The sequence below is a fragment of the Podarcis bocagei genome, assembly GCF_964188305.1.
Source record: "Podarcis bocagei genome assembly, chromosome: 13".
In the NCBI taxonomy this organism is placed as follows: domain Eukaryota; kingdom Metazoa; phylum Chordata; class Lepidosauria; order Squamata; family Lacertidae; genus Podarcis; species Podarcis bocagei.
Genome location: NC_138138.1, coordinates 53512547 through 53526988, shown reverse-complemented (window position 1 = coordinate 53526988; position 14442 = coordinate 53512547). Strand labels below are relative to the sequence as shown.

At 53.1% G+C, this 14442-nt stretch overlaps 1 protein-coding gene across 3 annotated transcripts in view; it reads left to right on the top strand.

Moving 5' to 3' along the window:
* Positions 1-12664, top strand: part of EFNB3 (ephrin B3) — a 69865-nt gene extending 57201 nt beyond the window's left edge. For 2 of the 3 annotated variants that reach the window (XM_081168060.1, XM_081168062.1), the window contains exons 3-5: positions 636-728; positions 3833-3937; positions 9037-12664. In XM_081168060.1, coding sequence (XP_081024186.1) covers positions 636-728; positions 3833-3937; positions 9037-9437 — 599 coding nt within the window. In that variant the 3' untranslated portion in view covers positions 9438-12664. The remainder of the gene's footprint in view (positions 1-635; positions 729-3832; positions 3938-9036) is intronic. The other variant, XM_081168061.1, reaches the window with a different exon arrangement.
* Positions 12665-14442: the final 1778 nt, after the last annotated feature.

Below are 14442 nucleotides of genomic sequence, written 5' to 3'. Positions count from 1 at the left end.
TCGGCCAGTAAAGACAGATGCGTGCCGCAACCCCAGAGTTGGCCACAACTGGACCTAATGGTCTGGGGTCCCTTTACCTTTACCTTTTACTGGACCCCCCACATCAGCTCTTTAATACCACAAAGTCTTGGGCGATGAAAGGAATTCAAAATGGCCCTTTTTGAAGCCTTGGGCCTGTCCCTGCACCCCAGGCAGGAGAAGTCTCCCATCTTCCACCTCCTCCGGTCTCTGTCCAAGGCCTCATGAGCTTTCCCTTGCAGCTGGCCCATGAATTTATTATTTAACACCCATGCCACCCATCAGTATTCTCTGGGCGCCTTGCGGGAGAAAAACAGAAGCCGGCATCGTCACGAGTTGGTAGCGAAACTCGGAAGGGAATAAAATGGCAGAAAAAACAACAACTGCAACCTGGCAGCCGTCACCGCCGTTTCTAGCAATTAAAGACTTGGGGAAATGAATTTTTTAGAAAGGTATATTTGCCTGGCTCTGAAGAGATAGCCAAGTTAGAGATGCCAGGAAGCCTTGCTGGGGAGATGTTTCCAAGGGCAGCCCCGCATACTGTGCATTACAGCAGTCTGGCTGTAACCCATAACTACGGCTAATTTCTTTCTCTCTCTCTCTCTCCTGCCCCACAGCAACTTCAGATGGTACCAAGGAAGGGCTTGAGAACATGAAGGGCGGTGCCTGCCTCTCCAAAGGCATGAAAGTCGTCTTGAAAGTCGGGCAGCGTAAGTCGTCGGGGGATGGGGAGAGGGAAGAATCCAGAAAGTGCATCCTTGTGGGAGAAGATCTGGGTGTGGGGAGATGACCCAGATGTCCCTGGGAGGGGAATGGGGGTCCGTTGCACGAGAGCAGAGCATTCTGGGAGCCAGAACCTCTTCAGGAAGAGAGCGGGTTAGAACGGGGAATCCTGGAAATGAGGAGGGAACCCCCCCCCCCGTTCCCCGGGAGAAGGGTGGGGGAGAGTGCCAGGGCCAGCCTTCGCCAACCTGGTGCACGCTAGCTGGATGAATGATCCTAGCTTAAAGGTCCCGGGCCCTAAGGAAGTCAGAGTATCCTCCGCCAGGGCCAGGGCCTTCTCAGTGGTGGCTCCAACCTGGTGGAATGCTCTGTCCCGTGAGACCAGGGCCCTGCAGGATTTAACTTCCTTCCGCAGGGCCTGTAAGACAGAGCTATTCCGCCTGGCTTTCAATTTGAACTTAGCCTGATCTTTTATTCCCCTTCCCTCCCTCCCCTTCCCCTTTTTATGAAGATTGCCCGCTCTGGGATCCCACAGCTAACTCTCCCTTGGTCTCATCACTGGCCCAAATAGGACTAATTTAGCCAGCTAGCCCTGGTGATCATCTAATGTTTATTGGATGGATTTCCCCACCCCCTAAATTGATTTTTGAATTCTGAACTTATCGTTATTCACGTTTTATACACTGTTTTTTGTTGCATCGCTTAAGTGTTTTACATTTGTTGTTAGCCGCCCGGAGCCCGGTTTTTGAACCGGGAAGGGCAGGGTATAAATAAAAATATATTATTATTATTATTAATTATTAAAACATCTGAGCTGTGCCGGGTTGGCAAAGACTGACCTAGTGGCTGGCTTGTGCCCACCCCATTCACTGCCACCGCTGCAACAGCCAGGACTCCTGGGGACTTGGACCCATTCCCTCTGCAAAACCCCTGGATTTGGGAACATGGCACGCGGCAGGCCCACAGCCCCTGCTGGAACTAGGATGAGCTCGTGACCGCCCAGTAAATGGGAATATGGGGGGGAGGAGTAAATTTGGGGTGGGAGCAAGGGAGAGGAGGGGGAGTTGATCCTACCATCCTGAATGTCAGCCTTTCTTGTTTTCCCCTTCTTTTCTCCCAGCCCTGACTGTTTCTCACCCCCTGTCCTACCTGGGCAAATGTGCCCCTTGATGCCCACTTGTCGCTCAGCCCGCTTCTCACGGATCCTGCCCCTCAGATTAAATCGCACAAACGAGCAGAATAAATGTGAGGATTCCAGGGCGGCAGAAGGAGGAGTTTGGAGCCCGGAGTCCTGACTTTGAACACCTCTTTGGCCACCAAGCTGCCTGCCTGCGGCCTGGGGCTAAGCATTCCCTCTCTCTTTCAGCCCCTAAGCACGCCTCGCAGGGCCGTTGTGAGATCAAAAACAGAGAAGCGAAATGAATTTGGGGGTGAGGTTTTCTCAAGCAAACCCCCCCCACCCCCAATCTGGGAGGGTTTCGTTTGCTCATTAACTTGATATTTTAAACCCAATCTTCCATTGCTCTCTAGCTACTTAATAAAAATCTGAATTTTAAAATACCACAGTTCAGAAATTTGGTTTTGGGTTTATTTAAAAAAAAAAAAATGCTGCCAGGCAAATTCATCAGCCCGCTCCCAAAAGGGAAAGAAGCTTAGATGAATAGGTTAAACTGCCCTCGTTTCTGAAGTTGTGGCGGGAAAGTGATTAAATGTAGATTAAATTAAATCGGTGGGGATGGCCGAGACAGAACGTTGCCACATACCAAGACTGGGAGAGGGGATGCAGGGGAAGGCAGAACTAAAACAAAATTAGGGTGGGGTGGGATTGGAAAGAATCTTCACTTTTGGAGGGAGAGGGAAGATAAAGGTGAGGGTCTGTCCTGTAGCCACGAAGGTGCCCGTAATGTCTGTCCACCTAGCACAGGTGTTTTTTTAAAAAAGCCTTGTTATTGGCAAAAAAAACCCCCACAGGTGTCTGGCTGTTTCTGGCAGCGGCTGGGCAGGTACTTCCACCTGGCTGCCTCCCTCGCCAGGTGTGAGCTCAGGCTCCGCCCACAGGTGACCTCACCTGCTCAGCATCAGTGTTGAGAGCACAACCTAGTGGTTCCTGTGTGGTACTGCAGGTTCCTTCCACCACACCCCACGCCCTCCTGCTTTGTAAGATTAAAACCCCGAAGAGAATGTGAAGCCCTTTCCCCCCCCTTACTTTTAACTCTGGCAATTAAAAAAAAAATTATTATTATTTTGAGCTGCAGAGGCATACAGGCACCCGAAGCACACAGAACTCCCTATGCTCCTTTTCTGCCTGGTTGCGGAATTCTGTGTGGCTCGGAAGCTGGCCTGCTTATTTATATATTTTATTTATTTGCTTAGTTTGTATACCGCCCTATACTCATTGATATCGGGGCAGTTCACAAAATAAAACTGCAATATTAAAAAACACAACATACATAATCAAAACAAAGATAACCCTAAAATCTGCCCCCCCCTTCTGCCCCATAAAAGGAACCGAGCCTCAGTTGTGTTTCCTAATTGCCACACGAGAAGGGCAGGGAGGTGGCTGACATCTGACGAAATTGTTTCACTGTTTTTGGTGTCCGTGGGGATCGTTTCCTTGTTGTCGTTCATTTCATTCTTCTTGAGTTTGTGTGTTTTTGCTCTGTTTTTACCACGCCGCACTGCTAAAGAGCGCGTTGATTTTATTATTTTATTTTTGGGTTTGTGCGTTTGTGCTCTGTTTTTGCCGCTTCGCCCCCATAAATTTTGGGGACTGAATGTGTCTGCCCCTGCCTGGGTCTCTGCCCCACCCTCCCCCAGCCCCCACCCCCACTTGCCATATCTCGGCCCTTCAGAATGTAAAAAGAGCTTTCTGGATCAGAACAGGGGCCCATCTTCTGGTATCCATTGCTGCCCCCCAAGTGCGGAGAACAGAGCATAGTCAATGTGGCTGGGAGCCATTGAGAGCCCCATGAATTTGCCTAGTCCTCTTTCCAGTCCTCATTCCAAGATGGCGGCTGCCACCGCCTCCCCCCCCCCCCGTGGGAACCGGGTTCCGTAGTTTTAACTGTGCGCCCTTGCCCCCCTCCCCCAGATCCCAACACGGGCTCCAAAACCCCGAAGTCCGTTCCAGACACGCCTACCGAGAAGGAGAGAGGGACGTCCGGGGCAGCCGAGCCCAGCAAGGAGGTCAACCCAGGTATGCCCCGACCCTACAACTCCCTCCTCACCCCCCAAGTGCAGTCACAAGAGGAGGGAGCCCCCCTGCACCAAAACCCTGGCTCACATACCCCACACATCGCCCCATGTTTTCCCTCCACGTTTCTCACTCCCTAACCCCTCCCTCCCTCTTGCCCCAAGGCACAATCAATAGCCCCCGTGCCCTCCTTTCCCAAGAGGCTTCCATGGACTTGAGGGTCCGGGGAGCGAGATTTGGGGCAGCATCCTGCATTCCACATTGGTGTGTAGGATCCTGAGGCCTGAGCAGAGAAGGGCCTTTGCCCCAGAGTCCATTGTTAAGCGAAGAGAAGCCTGCAGCCTCCTGGCGAGTAGGCGCAGGACCCAGGAGTCCGAGTTCCCAGAATCCCCTGCTTTAAGGCATTAGGCACCCTCCCCCCCCCCCACAAAAACCCAGCTCAAGATGTCAGGCGTCGTCGGCTGGGGTTGGGATGAGTTGTGGTCCAAAGCATGCGGGGGAAGCCATTATTATTATTATTATTATTATTATTATTATTATTATTATTATTTTCCTGGACCGGCTTACGCAAATCGAAACAAGGCAAATAAAATACAAAAAAACCAACAGATGACCCCCAGTTATGCTGCAATGGAATGAGACGGCTTCTCGTACCCCATTTCCGAGAGAACCCCGGAGTCCTGGCTCCCTGCCCCTCCTCCTCTTCCAACCTCTCCTCGGACAGCTCAGGAGTCCTGGCTCCCAGCTCTGCTCACATCTTTGAGGGGAGGGGGGAAGGAGACGAGGACAGGGGCCCCGTGGGTCAGCGTTTGGGGCAGACCCTCCTTCGCTGCTTCCCCCTTCTCCCCGGGATCAGTCCACGTCCGGCCCTGACAGGCCCAGACCGGGGGGGGGGGACGGACGACTGAAGACGAGGCTTTGCGGCGGGGGGGACTAGCTCCTTGCAAAGTGTTTTCTTCTGCCTGTCTTCCGTGTCGGGGACAGAACTGGGAGCCGGGAGAAGGGGCCCCCCGGGCTTGAGGTTTATTGATAGTGATGGCTGAAATGAACCCTGCCGAGCCGGCTGGGGGGAGGTATCGAGGAGGCAATTAGCTCCATTAACCAGAGTCGACAGACACTAACGAGCACCTTCCCTCTCCAGGCAGGGCCCGCTTTGCTATTTGAGCGCCTCTCCGCCAACCAACAGGTTTCCAGTTATTCCTCCGCTCTCCAAGACCGAATCGGACCATTATTATTATTATTATTGAAAAAGGCCTGTTTCGGAAGTTGCAGGCTGCTGCTTGAGCCAGGCCATGTGGGGCAGCCACCCCCTGGATGGGTCATGCCAGCTAGGCCTACCGCCTTGGTGCCCACTGTCCGTACAGCACAGATGCCCACTGCGAGGGAGGCACAGCTCCATGCAGGAAGACCTCATTGAGAGCTAGAATCTTGCGCAGCCCGGAAGCCTTCCTGCATGCATTGTGCAGCTCTGCGCATGAAGGCTCTGGCCGTCTTGTGTGGCCGCCAGGGAGGCGCATGACTCCTTGGCAAGCCCTCATGCCCTGCTCACGCACCAGCCTTTCCCCACACAAGTATAACCTCTGAATGGGGAAAGGAACAGGTCTGCGTTTCTTCCTAGAGCTGTCGAACCAGAAGCATAGCTGTCAACATTTCCCTTTTTTAAAGGGAAATTTCCTTATTCCGAATAGGATTCCTCGTAAGAAAAGGGAAATGTTGACGGCTATGACCAGAAGGGATCCGAAGAGTCATTCAGTCCAACCCCCTGCAATAATAATAGCAACAATAATTTTTTTACATTAATGCTCAGAAACATATGTTTCCGATAACAATTCCAAGTGTGGGTGCTAACCTTGAATCATATAATCCTAGAGTTGGAAGAGACCACAAGGGCCATCGAGTCCAACCCCCTGCCAAGCAGGAAACACCATCAGAGCACTCCTGACATATGGTTGTCAAGCCTCTGCTTAAAGACCTCCAAAGCAGGAGACTCCACCACACTCCTTGGCAGCAAATTCCACTGTCGAACAGCTCTTACTGTCAGGAAGTTCTTCCTAATGTTTAGGTGGAATCTTCTTTCTTGTAGTTTGGATCCATTGCTCCGTGTCCGCTTCTCTGGAGCAGCAGAAAACAACCTTTCTCCCTCCTCTATGTGACATCCTTTTATATATTTGAACATGGCTATCATATCACCCCTTAACCTCCTCTTCTCCAGGCTAAACATGCCCAGCTCCCTTAGCCGTTCCTCATAAGGCATCGTTTCCAGGCCTTTGACCATTTTGGTTGCCCTCCTCTGGACACGTTCCAGTTGGTCCGTGTCCTTCTTGAACTGTGGTGCCCAGAACTGGACACAGTACTCCAGGTGAGGTCTGACCAGAGCAGAATACAGTGGCACTATTACTTCCCTTGATCTAGATGCTATACTCCTATTGATGCAGCCCAGAATTGCAGTGGCTTTTTTAGCTGCCGCGTCACACTGCTGGCTCATGTCAAGTTTGTGGTCAACCAAGACTCCTAGATCCTTTTCACATGTACTGCTCTCAAGCCAGGTGTCACCCATCTTGTATTTGTGCCTCTCATTTTTTTTGCCCAAGTGCAATACTTTACATTTCTCCCTGTTAAAATTCATCTTGTTTGTTCACCTTGAAAGCCCTAAATGGCCTCAAAAGGCCCAGTAGACCTGAAGGAGCGTCTCCACCCCCATCGTTCAGCCCGGACACTGAGGTCCAGCTCCGAGGGCCTTCTGGCGGTTCCCTCCCTGCAAGAAGTGAGGTTGCAGGGAACCAGGCAGAGGGCCTTCTTGGTGGTGGTGCCCGCCCTGTGGAACGCCCTCCCAGCAGATGTCAAGGAAATAAACAACTACAGTGGTACCTTGGGTTACATACGTTTCAGGTTACATACGCTTAAGGTTACACACTCTGCTAACGCAGAAATAGTGCTTCAGGTTAAGAACTTTGCTTCAGGATGAGAACAGAAATCGCGCAGCGGTGGCAGGAGGCCCCATTAGCTAAAGTGGTGCTTCAGGTTAAGAACAGTTTCAGGTTAAGAACGGTTCTCCGGAACGAAGTAAGTACTTAACCTGAGGTACCACTCTATCTGACTTTTAGAAGACATCTGAATGCAGCCCTGTTTAGGGAAGTTTTGACTGTTTTATTGTGTTTTTAATATCCTGTTGGAAGCCGCCCAGAGTGGCTGGGGAAACCCAGCCAGATGGGCAGGGTATAAATAAATTATTATTATTATTATTATTATTATTATTATTATTATTATTATTATGCAGGAATTGCATTCTGAGAGCGGCCCAAGGTTTTCCAAAGGGTGCATGCGCACCCTGCATTTAAGGCACATGACCTACACCCAAGCGTCCTGGGCCCCGCTGTTCCCCTCTAGCAAAACTACGATTCCCAGCGCCAGTAGCAAACTACAGTTCCCAGGCTTCTTTGCGGGAAGCCATGTGTTGTGCACACGTATGGGGTGTGCGCAGTCCAAGCTCCACCACACCTCCCCACGCGGAGATCTTTTCACTGGGGCCAGGGGGGTGAACTTGGGGGCCGCTGTAGGGAGAAGCCAGCCTCCCGTTTTGAGGCTGCGTCTTCCCCCCCACGGCCTGGTTCACGCTGAAGCGAAAGAAGCAGAGCTCCTCCTGCCTGTCTTGGCTGCCGGCAGGAAGTGGCTTAGGAAACATAACCCAAAAGAAACACTTTGGGCGAGGGGGGAAAGGCAAACACTGTAACTCAAATCTCCTTTTCACAGGGGAAGAAAACGCCAGTTCGGAGGAGGAAATCAAGGGCTTTTTCCTGGATTGAACATGTCAGGGTGGGGTGGGGGTGAGCGAGGTGCATGCTTGGCTCTCCTGCGGCGCTGGATCCTGCCCCTGGCCGAAATAGACTAAAAAGCTAGCTTGTCAGGAAAACAGGTCAGCCCAGACATCTCCTTGTCATGCTAGATTTCTGCAAGCAGGGAGACTTTCCCCACGGAGGGGACCCATCACCCTCCACTGTCAGCCTGACATGATATAATCCAGAGCACAGCTGGGGAATATTTTCTTTTCTTTCTTTTTTTACAGCCTGAGAGGCAGATTTCCTTCTGGGGAGCCACCCATTGGCCACTTCCAGTGGTGGGCGGGGCCAGGGACAAAAGTAGGCGGGGCAATGGATGCAGATGTTGTCTTTGCGCACTAGGCCAGCTTGCACAACTGCTCCAGCCCCATCTCTCGCCTCCACTCAGATGAGCAAGGGGAATTTGCAGAGACCCAAAGACTCCTTCTGCAGGGTTGTGACCTAGAAACAGCCTTTGGCACCCTTTTCTTTCGAATGTTTTACCTGCCTTATAAAAATAAGTAATACTCTCACAATGTAAATTAAATTAAATCTTCCTGCGTCGCAAGGGGCTGGACTAGATGACTCTTGTTGTCCCATCCAACTTCTGTGATTATAAAGCCATTCGAACGGAACAGACCTGTACAAATTCCGCTCCAGGGTCCCGCAACAGGAAACACCTTAAGCGGTCACAAAAGTAGATTTAGGGAAGCGCGATCCGTTCGCCCCACATTGGGCGCTGAGCCAAGGGAGCAGTGCAACAAAGATGTAGAACGGAAGAGGGAGGGGTGCTGAATTTTAGGGCCACTGAAATCTGAAAGGGGGTTGGACTCGGTGGCCCTTGTGGTCTCTTCCAATTCTATGATTCTATGAATCCCGCCAGTGTCAGTCAGAGGACAGACTCGAGAGTTGTGTCAACGCACCTCTGTTGGAAGAGAGGTCCACGGTTTTGGGGCCATCACAGAGGAGGCCCCGGACTTCAGGGGTGGGTGCTGCCCACCCTTAATGTCAGTGAGGCCTCGGTCTGTGGGGCAGGCGATGCCATGGACAAGCAGGGAGCCATTTGCTTATTCCAGGCACCCCCCAACTTGGCCCTCCAGCTGTTTGGGGACTACAACTCCCATCATCCCTAGCTAACAGGACCAGTGGTCAGGGATGATGGGAGTTGTAGTCCCAAAACAGCTGGAGGGTCAAGTTTGCCTATGCCTGGTTTATACTGACACTTGGTAATCAAGCATCTCCCTAAACACTCTTCTTCTTTTTCCCTCCCCCCCCAAAAAAAACCAGGACCCCCGACTGGAAACGCCACCGGGAAGGTGGGAGGCGAGAACGGCCCCCTGCCCCAGTCCAGCGTCCCGATCATCGCAGGGGCTGCCGGAGGGGCCGCCTTCGTCCTGCTGGTGGCGGCCGCCGTGACGGGCGCCCTCTGCTACCGCCGGCGCCGGGCCAAGCACAGCGAGTCCCACCACCCGCCGCTCTCGCTCAGCACCCTGACCAGCCCCAAGCGGGGGGGCGGCGGGGGCAACAACAACGGCTCGGAGCCCAGCGACATCATCATCCCGCTCCGGACTTCAGACAGCGCCTTCTGCCCCCACTACGAGAAGGTCAGCGGGGACTACGGCCACCCGGTCTACATTGTTCAGGAGATGCCCCCCCAGAGCCCTGCCAACATCTACTACAAAGTATGAGGGGGGGTGGGCAGCACGGCTCCCTCCTGGCGGAGGCTGCGCCCCCCGGCCATCACCACCACACCCCCCAACGGCGGGGAGGAACCTCGGCACGGACCGGGGGGACGTTGCCGCCCCTCTCGCCCGGCCTGGATACTGGGGTCCGTGCACAGCTGCGGGGACCCCCCTCTACGGCATTCCAGGGGGGGTTCCCAAGATTTGGACTTGGCCAGAGGGAAGGACCCTCCACCTTGCTGTCTCCTCCTTCTCCTCCTCTCTCTCCGTGGATTTGGGCCTGGCTCAGATGGACACGCCGAGAGAATTGACCCCCTTTCCGCCAGGCGCCAGAGAGTTTAACAGAGACAAGACCCCCTCTCGCCCCACTTCCGGGTGCGAGGGGGGAAGGACTGGGCTCCCACGTCGGCTGATTTCTTTCCAGATAGGGACACACACACACACACAAATCCCTCCATTTCTCCCCTGCGGTGCGCCCCACAATCCAGTTTCAATGGATCTCTCACCCCTGTTCAACAAATAAAGGGGACTTAGGGCCTATACGCACTTCCGTTTGCCCCGGGGAAACCCGATCTTTAGCGCTGAATCGGAACAAACGGCAACCGGGTTTTCCGCACATGGCTGTTTGTTCCGATTTAGCAATAAAGCACATTTTTTCCCCCGGGGGAACGCAGTGAGGGAAAGGCTTTCTAGGCAAAGGACAAGCGGAATTGTGGATGAGCCCTTACTTATAAACATCCACCCATCGGCCAAAATGAATTAAAGTGGGGCGGTGTTTCTCTTTTTAAAAAAAAAAAAAAATCACGCACAAATTTCCTTGCACAATTTCAAATTCTTTTTGACAACATACTCAAGGGTCAGATGGTTTGGGGGGAAGCAGCAATGGGTTAAGCATAATGTTGTTGCTATCCCCCCCCCCCCCCAGGGAAAACACCCTACCGAGACTTAATAGCTACCTTGCCATTCCCACCCTGGATGCGTCCCTCAGAACTGACATTTCAAGTATTAAATCTGAGAATCTTGAAGGTTTCCAGGGTTTCTTCTGCCAAGTTACCTTTTGGCTCTGTGGAACCTGCCCTGTTCCTCTCGGTTTCTGTGAGGAGATAATTCTGTGGCAAACTCCATTACCCAACTCTCTCCCCGCCCAAGAAAAGCACAAGGCCAGGGCAGGTGTAGGGGAGCCATTTTGCCTGTCCCATTTTGTTTCCCCCCATTTTAGGTTCCGCTAGGGAAAGAGTTGAGGCGCCCTTTCCCAACCCGCATATGTTTTGGACTACAATTTCAGCCCATAAATAATAATAATAATTTATTATTTATACCCCGCCCATCTAGCTGGGATTCCCCAGCCACTCTGGGCGGCTTCCAACAAAATATTAAAATACAGTAATGCATCAAACATTAAAAGCTTCCCTAAACAGGGCTGCCTTCAGATGTCTTCTAGAAGTCTGGTAGTTGTTGTTCTCTTTGACATCTGGTGGGAGGGTGTTTCACAAGGCAGGAGCCACCACCAAGAAGGCCCTCTGCCTGGTTCCCTGTAACTTGGCTTCTCGCAGTGAGGGAACCACCAGAAGGACCTCGGAGCTGGACCTCAGTGTCCGGGCTGAACGATGGGGTTGGATATCCTTCAGGGATACTGGGCCGTTTAGGGCTTTCAAGGTCAGCACCAACACTTTGAATTGTGCTTGGAAACGTACTGGAAGCCAATGCAGATCTCTCAGGACCGGTGTTAATGTGGTCCCGGCGGCCGCTCCCAGTCACCAGTCTGGCTGCCGCATTCTGGATTAATTGCAGTTTCCGGGTCACCTTCAAAGGTAGCCCCACGTCGAGCGCATTGCAGTAGTCCAAGCAGGAGATAACCAGAGCATGCGCCACTCTGGCAAGACAGTCTTAGGGCAGGTAGGGTCTCATCCTGCGTACCAGATGGAGTTGGTAAGCAGCTGCCCTGGACACAGAACTGACCTGCGCCTCCATGGACAGCGGTGAGTCCAGAATGACTCCCAGGCTACGCACATGGTCCTTCGGGGGCACACTTGCCCCATTCAGGACCAGGGAATCCCCCACACTCGCCCGCCTCCTTGCAGCTGAGTCAGGCCAATACCCCTTCTAGCCCAGTTTCCTATCCTCACAGGGACCAACCGGGTGCCTCAAGTGGGAGCTGAGTTCAAGAGCAGACCTCTCCCCTCCTGTAGTTTCCAGCAACTGGTACCCAGAGAGCACAGCCGTCCTGGCTAGGAGCCAACAATAATAGCCTTACACCTCCATGAATTTGCCTAAAGCTCTTTTAAAGCCATCTAAGGTTGGTGGCTGTCACTGCCTCCTGTGGCAGGGAGTTCCACAGTTCGACCGTGCCTGAAGAAGGGACTTATATCTGTCCTGAATCTTCCAACGTTCTGCTTCATGGTTGTCCACGAATTTGAGAGTCAAGCCAGCACAGGGAGTTGTAGTTCGAAACATCTGGAGGGGCCAGGCTAGGGGAGGCTGGCTTAAGGAGACACCGTCATCCCATTGCTCACACCTGAGGAAACCTTCCTTCCCTTTCTGACACCCCCTGTCACATAACCCCCCCCCCAAAAAAAAACCCATGCTCATCCCCTTGGCCATTAACCCCATACACTTCTGCAGATCACAAAAAAATGAAGGAGGCCATTTCTCTGCCGGAGTTTGGGGGTCAGAGAGACACTGGCGGAATCCACGGATCGGACTCGGGATGACTCGGAAAGAGGACCGGTTGCTTAGCCGTCCGGCGGCCGTTTTGTTCGCTTTTTCGTCGTTTAGTTGTTAGAAGAAGAAAAGTCACACAAAATGGCCACCCTTCCCCATCTGAGATGACGACTGGGCAGGGCGGTGGTGGTGGGGAAGGTCGTGGGGCTGTTCTCTGAGGGTCTTCGCGTTGCCCCCATTTGGGGAGGAGACTGAAAGACTGGTCTTCCCCCCCCCTCCCTCCACGGCCAACATCTGGCTGGCCTTCAGAAGCCGCGTATTTTGTGTGTGTGGAGATTTTTTCACGGGGCTCCGAGAGAGGAAGGACTTTTGTGTGTGTTGGACTTGGGGATTGTGGTCGGGGCCTTTCCTGCCTTTGGCAGGGGAACGGAACGGAACAAAAAAAAAGAAAAATGTGGTCTTTTTTCAGCTTTAACAGAGGTGGTTGTTTTTTTTATCTGAGAGTTTCTTAGCTTTGTCGGTGGAATTTTACTGTTGGACATTGTTGATTATAGAAGTTCTTGTGCAGCCGGGCTTTTGGACTCTTCTCTGCTTATTTCCTTCTGAACCACCCAGAGAAACCCACCCCCCCAAAAAAGCCAGCCGATTGCTGGAGGTTGCATGTTGACAGCCATGACATCGGGGCGTTAAAGGGGGGGGCTGCGACATATTTCTGGAGGCAGCAATGGTTGGGGGGAGGAAATGGATTGTGACTAATATGCCACACGAGGGGCACAAAAAACCCACATGGTTGCCCACCCTGCTATTGGCAGCCACCCAAAATAGGGTCATCGGCACTTCCTGGTTTCACGTGTTTTCCGCAGGGGGTTCATACATGCCCCAAATCCACCCAGTGGGAGGAAAACGCCCCCCCCCCCACAACCCAAAATGTGGAGAAAACCACCACTGGCCACCACCTGCTCATCGCACAGGGTGGGTTTTCAGTTATCTGACGTCACTCTGTACGCGCTCAGAGGCCAAGGGCCGGAAAGCAGCCTTCGGGGCTAGTGGGGGAATAAATTCTCGAGGCAGAAGACTTCCAGTGAAGTAAACTGGGGGTAGGAGTTGGCCTCCTATCCTGTTAACCCCCCGCCGTACCCCCAAAACCGGCTCATGCTATAAATGGGAGCCAGACGTTCTTTGAGCTTGGGGTACAGGCCAGGATCAGAGGCTGTGTCCTTTAATCGTCTCCTCCTGCTGTCCCAGAAGGGGGCCGGAGCCTGCCATTGCTGTGCCCCCCACCCCTGACCTTGCGTAACCCCCTCCCCACCAACATTCCCATTTCGGGCAGTTGCATCAGCAAACCTCGCTTTTTCTCCCTGATGAAGTCTGACAGCGTTCAGCACCCCCAGGGCTGTGTCTGTCCCATGTACCAGAGATCTAATTGAGGACTCTTCCCCAACACACACAGAGAGAGTCCTTAAGTAAACAGCACCCAAAGGGAGCTCAAAACAGGGTGAGAGTTTCCGTGAGGGTTGGGCAGGAGATTTGCCACGTAAGCAGGCAGCTCTCCAAAGTGGGGCGCGCTCCCCCTCCCAACCCGACACTCATCTTCGCTCAGATCACAGAGGGCCGCCGCGTTCTGCACCAGTGACAGGTCCCCCCCCCACAATCTGCCTCCCTCCCTCCCTCTCTCTCTTGCGCCCTCCCCCCTCCCCAAAACAAAACCTCAGACCTATGCGTCCTGGGCCTGCCTGCTGCCACATCCAGACACCTTGTCAGTTTGTTCAGAGAAGACAACGGCTGGCGTAGGTTGTTTGGGGAATGGCAGCGCGAATTGGGGGCAGAGCAAACCGGAGCAACGCCAGCCCTGACGTGCCCCGACACGGACGGACAGACTGGGGGGAGGTAGGGGGAGAGCGGCCTGGAAGCGTGGGGGCAGCTGCGGGCACTGGCGGCGTCTTAAGAAGCTGATCCCAATCTCTCGGTGCGTCCCAGAGCATTGCAGAGGGCCGCAGAATCCATTCGAAAGCGTGTCTTTTGCTTTGGGAAAGGAAGCCTTTTCAGGGTGCGGGAAAGGCACTTCTGCCAGCGGCCACAAGGGCGGCGCTCTGAGGAAATTGCCCTGCTGCATCTTCTGGTATGCTCTGACTATAGTTTATTATTAACCCTGGCACAGGCTGTATTGGAGGCTAAGAAATTCTTGGTCAAGTTCCTGGAAGATGGCAGACTCCCTTGGAGATTTTTAAACAGAGGTTGCGGGGCCATGCGTCAGGGATCTTGCCTTGCAAGATCTTGGACTAGGGCTCCCTCCCGACTCTGCCACGATTCATGTTCACACCATACATTCAAAGCACCCTGAATGCACATT